Source organism: Meles meles, chromosome 2, assembly GCF_922984935.1.
Source record: "Meles meles chromosome 2, mMelMel3.1 paternal haplotype, whole genome shotgun sequence".
NCBI lineage: Eukaryota > Metazoa > Chordata > Mammalia > Carnivora > Mustelidae > Meles > Meles meles.
Window position 1 is genome coordinate 166268289 of NC_060067.1, and position 10531 is coordinate 166278819.

The window sequence follows — 10531 nt, forward strand, 5'->3', positions numbered from 1 at the left end:
CTAAGGTGGCACGGAACGCATCTTGGTTGGTGCAGTTGATTACATTCCCATCCATCTTGTGCCCCTCCCGGACTGGAAGCCCTTTGAGGGCAGGGGACATGTCTTACACTTTTCTCTTTCTCCCCCAACATCAAGCCCAGGGCTTGACACATATTATTAACATTCGGTCCATGTTGACCAGCTGAATGAAGAAGTGACACAAAGACGGACAGGGAGACACTCCCTTTTCCTGCAAACCCAGCCCATTCCTTCAGAAAAAAAATGAAGTGGGAGTGTGAGGCATAGAAAACAGGGGAATAGGCAGCACACATTTATTAAGTGTTAATCTCTAATAAGTATTTTATATATGTTCTCATATTTAATCTTTACCACCAACTCTACAGAGAGACATAGGATCAGTTCCATTTTACAGGTGAGAAAAGCAAAGTTCAGAGATGATAATTAACATTCCCCAGGCGGTAGAGCTAATGAGTTGTGGGTCCAGGATTGACAGCTTAGGTCTGCCAGCGTCCAAAGCCCAAGCTCCATCCACTTAGCCTCATGCCCACTCCAAGCCCAGGGAGAAAGATGATGGCTAGTGCCTGGTTTACACACAGCCCAGCAAGGGTGGAGAAGGGCTGAGAGATTTGGCTTCTCCTCCTCCCACTGGAGGAAGGGTCTACCTCTTCTGTAGCTGGCTGTGATCCATCCACCCAAAGTAGGGAGCCCAGGGTCAGGAATAAAGGGACCCAACACCTTATGCCACATACAGACACTTCTAGAACTCTAGAAGTCCACTCTAGTGGACCAGGCCACTACCCTGGTCCTAGCTATTTGGAAACAGGCCAAAATCAGAGGCAGGAAATTGAGGAAAGATTTTGATAGTATCTTATGCCCTGTGTGTTCTCTTGTTCCAGGCAGCCCTGTTCAGGGTCATCTGATTAGGCAAATGGCCTGAGTGCCTGGCCATCTGGTCACTCCAGGGGCAAGACCCCTCTGGGTCCAGCAGGAGTGAAGGGGTTACATAGGGTCTTCATGGACAAAGAACACACACACACAGACAAACACACACTCCAGGGCTCTGACCTCAGCTAATTAGCCTCCAGTGTCTTGGACTAAGAGAACTGATACACAGTATTTGAGTTCTCTGTGGTTTTCCCCTTTCCACCCCAACTTGGCCTTGGTAGGTACCTCTGGCACCTAAGGGCAGAGGTAATCCCTCTTCCATGGCTGGCTTCTCTAACTTTGACAGCTGTCTCCTCTGTCCCAGAAGCCTTGTGTTTGGTGGGGGGACCAAGGGATACCCCAGGAGCATGACATCAGAGGATCCCTTGAAAAACTTTCTTCCTTCACTTGGGCTGGATGGGGGGCCTCAGGAGACTTGCTCCTCGGAGATGCAGGCCTCCCGCACAGCCTGGGCAGACAGATGTGACGGCTGGGGGGCAGCCCAGACAGGCTGGAAAACAGCAACGTCCTGGAGCCCGAGCTGGGGGAGAAGGGAAAAGTGCGCGCGTGTACACACACACACACACACACACACACACACACACACACACACACACACACGGGAGTTTGTCCAGAAAAGTTTCCTGCAGGAGGAAAAGCCTCCTTGGCCGCAGGTTTCTCCCGGGACCCAAGGAGCTTTCCCCACGAATCCTCTGGGAAGAGAAGGCAGCGGCAGCAGCTTCCACAAATAGCAGCAAAACTTCAGTCCTAAAAGTCCCCCAAAGTTCCCCTCCCTCTCTCCCTCTTTCTTTTGTTCCCCACTGCATTGCCAACCAGGCAGCTCCCGGCTTCCCACACTGGACTGTCCTCCCCCAACCCCGAACCCTAAGCAGCCCGCGCCTCCCCGCCGGGCCTGCCCGCGCTCCGGCTCCTGCGCCCTGCGGCCGGTCGACAGGGTGGGGGGCGCCTACCCGCCTTGCAGGGGTCTTTGTAGTTGACCGGCTCCGAGTCGTCCTCCTCCCCCAGGTCATAGGTGTAGTCGGCCAAGTCCAGCGGCCGGCCCGGGCGCGGGAGCAGCAGCAGCCAGAGCAGCAGCGGCAGCGGCAGGCGGGCCACGCCGGGCATGCTGGAGGGCGCGGCGGCGGCGGCGGCGGCGGCGGCGGTGGCGGCGGCGGGCGCGGCAGCGGCGGCGGCGGCGGGTCGCGCCCGGACGCGGGAGCCGGCGAGAGGGGAAGCGGAGGACTGGCGGCGAGGGAGGGCGCTCCCCTCCGCTCGCCCGCGCGCTCCCTCCCCGCGCTGCCCCCCCTCGCGCGTCCCTACCTCTCCCCCTTCCCTGTCCTCGCCCCCCTCCTTCCTGTCTCCCGCCCCCTCTCCGGTCCGGCTCCTCGGCCCTCTCCCTGCGCCTCCAGCCTTCTCTGCTCCCTTCCCTTCTTTTCCTCTTTCCTTCTCTCCTCCCTCCCCCCCCCCCCTTTTTAGGGAAATGAGCTCGCTGGAGGGCGGGTTTTCGCCGGGAGCTCGGCCCCCCTCGGGTGCGGGACAGCGCAAGGCCAGGCCGGGCGGTGCGCCAGCCGGGGGCGGGGACGGCGCGGAGCTGGCCCGCCCCGGGAGGGGGCTCGTGCGGCCGGGGGCGCGGGCCCGCGGGGCCGGGGAGGGGGCGCCGGGCCCCGGGGTGCCCGGCCGACTGCCGCTCCCGCGAGCTGCCCTCTAGCGGCGGCTCGTCCCGCGGGCGCCTGGCCCGAGCCCCATCCCGGGCAGCGGGACACGCTGTCAGGTCGCTCCGCGGCTTCAGCGCGCCTCCGCCCCTCTGTCTCCGATTGCGTTCCCCCGCCGGCGTCTGTCGGTCTCTGCCTTCTCGGACCCTCGCCCTCTCCCAGCGCGTCCCTGTCTCTCGAGTTCTGCCGGTCTCTGTCTCTGTCTCTCGTCCTCTCGGGAGACACCACTGGAGGGCGCCTAAAGCCCGTGGATTGCCTCGTCCCCTCGCCACTGCCCCCTGTCCCCCATCACGCCCTGACAGAGGGGGGAAGAGGGAAAGCCCCGTCGTTCCCCCCGGGACCTATCCGTCTCCTAACTGGCCCCACCAAGAGCAGGACTGAGAGGGTGTGGGAGGATGGAAGAGGCGCACCCTTTGTTTTTCAGTCAGGCTGCTTTATTCTTTCGTGGTAGGAGCCCCTTGGCCCTAGGAGCCGCATCTCCTCTGCCCGCTCCCACCTCTCCCCACAGCTCCCATTTCTCCAGCCCCAGTGTCTGTGGTGTGAGTAGGAGCAGCTTTCTGCCTCTCTGCAGAAGAGCCTTAGTGCATGGCTCTTTCCTCTTCACTCGGGGCTTCCACAGGTCCTAGGAAGCAAAGAAACACTGTTTATTACCTCAGGGAGAGGGACTGGGAGGGGGCTATCTATGAACCCCCTCCCAGCCCCCTAGATGACCCAGTTCAGTGGATTCCCCAGTTCCTGGTCAGCTGACATGTCAAGGTGGCATCAGCCTTCCTGGGCCACTGCTGCTCGCCACCCCGCCGGCACACCTGCTCACCTGCGGAGTCCTAGATGTAGTAGAGGGGCACCTCGCCACACAGGGTGCTCACTGTGGTGCCCAGGAAGTCCAGGTCCCCAGGGGATGCCAAGCCAGCATCGTGGCCCTCTTCCTGGCCCAGCTTAGAGGTAGACACGGCAGGCTTGACCTGGGAAGAACACATGATTTGGAGCCCTGGACCCGAGTTTCTGTCTTGCCTGTGGCCCTTCTTGTGGGACCTCCGGCATGTCTGGCCATCTTTCTGAGCCTCCTAAAAGTCTTACTTTCCTCACCAGTGAAGAGGGGGTTGTGCTGGAGTCAGAAGCCCCCAGGTGGTGAGGTTCAGCTGAGGCCAGCAGCTTGGCATCAGAGAAGAGCTGGGGAACAGGTAGGGAAGGTGTGGCACAGGTGAGTTTAGAGAAGGGCACATACCTGGCAGCCCCCAGGGAGTAGCACTTTACAGGTGACAAGCAGCTGCCATCTCAAATGCTCCTCCCAGCAGCCCTGGGAGGAGGACAACCCCCTCCTCCTCACCAACACACCTACCTGGAAGTTCTGGAGCTTTCTAGTGAGAGCCTCAAGACTTGGGATGTTCTCCCGAGCCATCTTCATGATGTAGCAACAGGTTCCCGGGGCTGGCTTATAGGCAATCAGGAGCTGAACACAGGAACCCCAGAGTGCATTCAGGAAGGCCCTGCCTTGCTCACTCCCTAACCCTGATCCGGGGCCATCTCCCTCTAGGTTAGGCCCCAGAGGGAGACCTCTTGGAATCTGGGGCTCGGCCTTGGGAGGAAGGGGCTAGGGGCTGGGGAGAGATGGATGTGCATGGAGTGGCACAGCTGCGTGGTCTAGCATTCTTGTCATAGGGCCACCTCCCCAGGGTCAGAGGCTCAGGGATACCCACCTGCTGGTAGTCATACACTACGATGCCGGTGGAGCCAATGGAGAAGGTGGCTGTGGTGCCTGCACGCTCCTGCAGGGCCAGGCGCTGCTGGGCTTCCGGCCCCCCAAGGCTCATCTCTAGGACCTGGGGGAGGGCACAGGGTGGCCTGGTATTTCTCTTTCTCCACTCGTCCCTTTGGTCCCCATGTCCACCCTCAGCCCTCTTTACTAAAATGTGATATCTTCTTTGCTGAGAGCCCAGACAGGCTGGGTGGGACCAGATGCTAGAAGGAACAGGCTGCCAGGCCAGCGACAGGCCTGGTGGAAAAGCCAAAGCCGGGGTTGCCACCCTGTTCCTGCTTCTGTTCTTTCTTGAGGTACCCCTTACCTCCTCCCCTTTACCCCCCCGAACATTTCACTCTCTGCCCAGCCAACCCAGCCCCCCCTTTTTGGAGGGTCCTCTACCCACTGCCTACCCCATTCTGGGTCTGCTCACCATCTCAGTGTGTTTCTGGCTCATGTGAAGACCCATTAGCAGGGCCCCTACAATCACCACGACCACAAGGACTATCACCACCACTATGATGAGAAGGCGCTTGAGACTCGAAGGGAAGCAGGGGAGGCCGAAACGGCCCTGGGGGGCCGCCGAGTAGTCCTGACATGGTGGGATAGGGAAAGAGACAGGTATGAGGTCATGAAGAGGGTGCCCCCCACAAGCTAGACACCTCCCACAGCGTGACACCAATGCTATGGATGTGCAGAAGAGGGCTGAGATCAGAGAAGGCTTCTTGGAGGAGGTGGCCTGGATTCCAACAGAAATGCTTAGATGTGAAGTCTAGCACCAGTCTCATCTCCTGCTGTTTCCTCTGTACCCCGGTATCCCAGCCATCCCCATCCTTCTCTGTTCCCCAGAACAATTCCCCCAATCTGCTCTGTTTCAGGAAGGATCATCTCAGTGTGGGGAGGATCTGACCATGGGGTGTGCTCTCTCACACCTCCCTGCCTTTACACAAACTACCCCTTCTTCCTGCAATGCCTGCATTCTCCACCTAGTGAGCTCCTACCTATTCTTCTGAAGCCAGCTCAACTGTCATTTTCTCTGTGAAGCTTCCTGTGACTCCCTGTTAGTGGCTGCTTACACAGTGCCCTCTGCAGCCCTTTCCACTGATCACTGGAGTGGCTCTCAGCCCCTCATGCTGGAATGATTGGTTGCCATGTCCCTCTCCCCAAGGGACTCTCCCTTAGTGATTGGTGTCCCTGACCTGACTTAGCACTGTCCTCGTTAACTCAATGAATGAAGCCAGGTGAAAGGACCAGCTTGAAGAGCTTGGATGAGGCGGAGCCCAGCTCATACACATGTCCCCACACGGTCATACTTACCGGCGGGTTCTCAATCAAGACCTCCTTGCTGCCCACATCCATCTTGCTGCAGGCACCTTATCCTCTCATCTCCCAAGAGTGAATACGGTCTTATATGTGCCAGTAGGGAGAGGGGACAGAGGTGACGGATCCCGCCCCCTTCTGCCAGCCAAACCCTTGACTTTGAAGCCTGTTTGTTCCTGGCCCTCCAGAACTGAGGTCCCGATAAGCCAGCAGCAAGAGCACCTGAGGGCCCTTGGCCCTGGCACATGAGTCCTCTTGGCTTCAGCCAGAGCAAAGCTGGGTGAGCTGAGCAAACTTGCCCTTGGGCAATCTGCGCCTCTCACCGTAGGTATCTTCCTGGCGTTGGCCGCCTTTCTTGCTGGCACCAGCCCCTGCAGTCTGTGGCTTTCCCTGTTCCTCCACCAGGTTGAACCTCTCAGCAGCCAGGGGTCTGACCCAGTGGGAGTCCACTCCACTTCCTAGCAGAATCCCTCCCCTCCCCCCACCCCGTCACAGGGATGAGCATCAGGAAGGGGAGTGAGGAGGCAGTACCTGCAGACTCAGGAGGCCCTGCTGAAGGCAGGTGGGTGCTTCGGCATCAGTGTGGGGTTTGCAGGCGGCCATTTCTCAAAGAGCCTTACATTTTCACTTCAAGTATGTCACCTGCCTGGTCTCTTCCCACACATGTGGTACCTGACCTCCCTTGCGGATAGCCATTCTTTTCCTAATTCTGAAAACTCTGTCCCCTCTGGCTATACATTTTTACCTACTACTGTGTGGTTTCTCAGTCTTTGCTATGGGCCTGTTTGTAAGCTAAAGGCCTTTCCCGCCTGCTTTTATTTGCATTTATTTTAGGCTGAATTTATCCCCAGGCCATACGTTGTTGTTTTTCCAGTCTTCTTGTGGGCTAACTTTCTCATTGGTACCACCTCCTCTTCTGGGCTGGGAACAGTCTGCATTGTTTCAGGAAGGATCATCTCAGTGTGGGGAGGATCCAGACCATGAGCTCTGTAAATTTAGCGGCTCATCTGGGGGCTCTATTCACCGGGATGTGCTCGATGACCAGAGCATCTACATCTAAACCCTCAAGTTCAGCATTACTCGCTGCATTTTTAAGCAGGTGCAGCAAAAATTCAGCACTCTTTTGAGGCCACTGGCCCTGTGTCCAGCCCACCATTTGGCCCTGGGCACACCTCCCAGCTCCACCGTTATGATGATGGAATGGCCCGCATTGCTTCTGTAAAGTGACTCCTTCAGATACTTGGTGGCTTGGGGGATGTACATGCCCTTGATGACCTGCGCAGTTTCATGAGTGTTCTTAAAATGAACGTGAAGATTTGAACCTCTTGATGTGAATGATTTTGTTGGGTTTCTGCATCAAGTAAACAGTGAACTATTTTCAGAGATCAAGCGGAAGGCTTTTGATAGCACATTCCACACCTGACACTTCTCTTTTGTGCCCAAACAGCCCAGCACAGGGCTGGGTGTGATGACTGATGGGGTCCCAATCTCTTCATTCTTCTTTTTTTTCTTTTTTTAAGATTTTATTTATTTATTTGACAGACAGAGAGAGAGAGAGACATCGAGAGAGAAAACACAAGCAGAGGGAGAAGCAGGCTTCCTGCTGAGCAGGGAGCCCGATGCGGACCTGGATCCCAGGACCCTCAGATCACAACCTGAGCCGAAGGCAGACGCTTAACTGACTGAACCCCCCAGATACCCACCAATCTCTTCATTCTTAAATCTCTCCTGCTTGATGCCACCTATAACCCTATCCCTCTAGGCTCCTCTTTTTAAACCCTTTGACCCTAAATTTCCCCCAAGAATATTCCTCATCCCATGTGATGCCCTTTCTAGACCTTCCCCTCTCCCTTCCAACTCTTTCACCTCCCTCCTCAAAGCCACTTCTGTTGCTTTGTTGTACTAAACCAAATTGACCCATGGCTGCATCCCTTCTCTTCTGGGCCAGGTGGTCTCTACAGTGCCTTTTCCCTTGGAACTTTCTAGGTGTCTAAGTCAGCGGCCCACCCTCACTCCTCTGGTTCCTGCTACTTTACTTCCAACACTTCACCCCAGTTCCTGTCCCTGGCCTGGGGCTCCCTCGCACCTTGGCCCTGCCCTTCCGACATGAGCTGGCCCCCAGCTCTCCAGTCCTTGGCGACTTGCCCCATCCCCATTGAGGACCTCCTCTCCAGCAGGAGAGCCTTCAGCCTTCAGGTTGCACAACAGCATGACATCTGAGCTGAGACTAAGAAGCTCAGGGAAGGAGAGAGGGAAGGGAAGGGAATGTTTACTCCCACCACCCTCCTCACCCCCCACCCCACACCAACTGCTCCTTTAAATATTTGCCGAAACCTCTAGCAGCAAGTGTCCTAGGAACAGTGTGTGTTGGTGGCTTGGGTGGGGGGTGGGGGGGTTGGTGGTGTTCGGGGGCAGTGTCCAGGGAGGAGGGGGAGGCATTCTCCTCTCAAATGTGTGCAGGTGCCAGATGTAGGAGACAGCTGCCTGCGGTGCCCACCCCTGCCCACCCCCAGTGCCCCTCTCCTGCCCCTGGGTTGTCCTGGCAACACTGGGATTGATTGGCTGACTCCCATGCACTGGGCCTGAGCCAGGTGGGCAGCAGGCCAGTGGGAGAGCCAAGGAGGACTGCAAGCATCTCGGGGTCCCTGCGGGCATCTCAGGGGGCCGCAGGGTCCAGCTGTGGGGCTTGTCCTGATCAGGCACTGAGTGGAGGGCTTGCCATCATCAGCTGGGGGTGAGAAAGGAGTCTCTCTTGGAGAGACGTCTCTGTTCTCGCAGGTCCTCAGTCTCCCCTGCAGGCTGCCCTTAGGCCGTAATTCTCAGAAGCTTTATGGTTTTCTTTTTCTGTTTTTTCCCCCCTCACTTGCTTTTGCCCGTTTGGAGGCTGGGGAAGGAAGGTTGCCCTCAAGTTTCATAAGGGGAGTTCAGATGCTAGCACCTACCCCTCTGACACTGACCCAGTAGAGGTCTTTCTCTGGAAGTGAGGAGGGAGGGACCTTTAGCTGGGCATGGGGAGCTGTCCCCCCATTCACCCTCCCACCACCCCAGTTCTCTGCTCTGCTGAAGACTTCTCACATGTTGGCATGTACTTAGGCCTTTTCTCCCTCCTAGAAATCCCACCCTCAATGCCTCTCCCCGTCTCCGAGTGCCATCGAGCTCCAAAGGCCAGGGAAGGGCCAATGGTCTCTGCTCTGCCACCTTGCGGACCCAGGCTGCCACACCTCCCCACCCCCAAATCTCCAGGCCTCCTGCTGCCCTTTCGTCTGCCACTTAGCCCTCACTGCTGTTCTCATCAGCAATGCAGGAGCTTCTCCTTGCCCTATCTTCCCCAGGGACTGGCCCTGAGACCATGGTTTCTTTGAGGCTTCTTTGTACCTGCCGCAGGGCACAGAGCATGCGCACAGCCAGCATGTCATTATATGCAAGGATAAGATGGTCATCAAGCATAAAGGGGCTCCAGGGGAGCGATCAATAGTTCATTTCTTCCGCATATGGAGCTCTTGATGCTTCACTAGCCAGCTCTGGGACCCTGAACGAATCCATCTTTCCGCCTTTCCTTTAGTGTGTTCGGCTGTGAAATGGGACTAGTCTGCCTGTCCCGTCCCCTTCTCCAAGCTGTTGTGAGGATCCAGTGACATCATCAATCCAATCATCATGATTAACATCATCTATTCCCCCCCCCCCAAACAGCTCTTCTCCCTAGCTGAGAATAGGGCCTCTCCCTTTCTGTCTCTGGGCTAAATTCCTCTGGGAGAGCCGTGGTTGATGGAGAGCCCTGTGGTAGCCACCCCTTCTATGTGGACCTCCTCTTTTCCCCCTTCCAGTTCCCCTGCTGCAGTGGCAGGGACAAGAATCACTCCGCCCTTTGTGCACTGGGCAGAGCTGTGCCAGGGACGGGTGGGGACGGCTGCCCAGCTGCCCAGGCCTCCCTCCCTATCCCCATTGCTTGTTGTCCCACAAGCTGGCATGCGGAGGGCTGCACGGGCAGCTGGATGGGCAGTGGCAAGTAAGCATCAAAGGGGCAGGGCATCCCTAGTTGAGAGAACATGGGCAGACGTAAGCTCTGGCCAGAGAAGTCCCTGCTGGCAGAGGCTGGGCACAGCTGGGGACATATCTTAAACCCAGCGATCTCAGTTTCCTAGCCTGCTATGGAAAGAACACCAGACAGGCAGCCCATTCACCTGGCTTCCAGGCTCCCCTGGTCCTGTGCGAACTTTCAGCACAATCAGTCCCACACAGAGACCCCCAGGGAAGTAACACAGAGGAGAGCAGCAGTTCTCAAACATTTTGGTTTCAGAACCCCTTAACATTCTTAAAAAAATTGGGGACCCCCAAGGTCTTCTGTTTATGTGGGTTATATCTATTGATATTTACTATATTGATATTTACTGAGAAATTCAAAAGTATTAATCAATTAGTGAAAATTGCAATAATAAACCCATTCTGTTCTAACATAAGTAACATAAATCTTAAAAATGATTTTACAAAGCAAAAAAAAAATTAGAGATAAGAGTGTCGTTGTTTTACATTTTTGCAAATCTCTTTTATTTTTTTCAAGATTTATTTATTTAGAAAGAGAGAGAGAACATGAGCGGAGGGAGGGACAGAGGGAGAGTGAGAGAATCCTTGAGCAGACTACCTCCTGTGTGCTGAGCCCCACGCTGGGCTCCATCCCAGGACCCTGAAATCATGACCTGAGCCAAAATCAAGAGTCTTTGGCTACTCAGTGGACTGAGCCGCCCAGGTACCCCTTACAAATCTCTTTAATTGCTGGCTTAGTTGAAGATACATGGTGTAGCCTCTGGAAAATTCCAGGGTACTTATGTGAGAGTATGAG

The 10531-nt window shown here is 56.2% G+C and overlaps 2 protein-coding genes and 1 pseudogene across 4 annotated transcripts in view; all 3 read right to left on the reverse strand.

Annotated features, from left to right (window-relative positions):
- The window catches only part of BMP1 (bone morphogenetic protein 1), a 42136-nt gene extending 39830 nt beyond the window's left edge, over positions 1–2306 (reverse strand). The window contains exon 1 of one of the 2 annotated variants that reach the window (XM_045992022.1): positions 1896–2304. In XM_045992022.1, coding sequence (XP_045847978.1) covers positions 1896–2049 — 154 coding nt within the window. In that variant the 5' untranslated portion in view covers positions 2050–2304. Of the gene's footprint in view, positions 1–1895 lie in introns of both variants that reach the window. The other variant, XM_045992041.1, reaches the window with a different exon arrangement.
- Positions 2307–3460: 1154 nt separating this feature from the next.
- Positions 3461–5760, reverse strand: SFTPC (surfactant protein C). Of its 2 annotated transcripts, none has more exons than XM_045998407.1 (5): positions 5692–5760; positions 4808–4966; positions 4334–4456; positions 3976–4086; positions 3461–3598 (listed from the first exon to the last, which is right to left on the reverse strand). In XM_045998407.1, exons 1-5 carry the CDS (start codon positions 5731–5733, stop codon positions 3461–3463), a joined length of 573 nt encoding a protein of 190 aa, XP_045854363.1. In that variant the 5' UTR covers positions 5734–5760. The 2 variants fall into 2 exon arrangements, with proteins under 2 accessions (XP_045854363.1, XP_045854364.1); XM_045998408.1 differs by having other exon boundaries at positions 3461–3624; positions 3972–4086; positions 5692–5733.
- Positions 5761–6524: 764 nt separating this feature from the next.
- On the reverse strand, positions 6525–7905 carry LOC123936939 (annotated as a pseudogene).
- Between the last annotated feature and the right edge of the window lie 2626 nt (positions 7906–10531).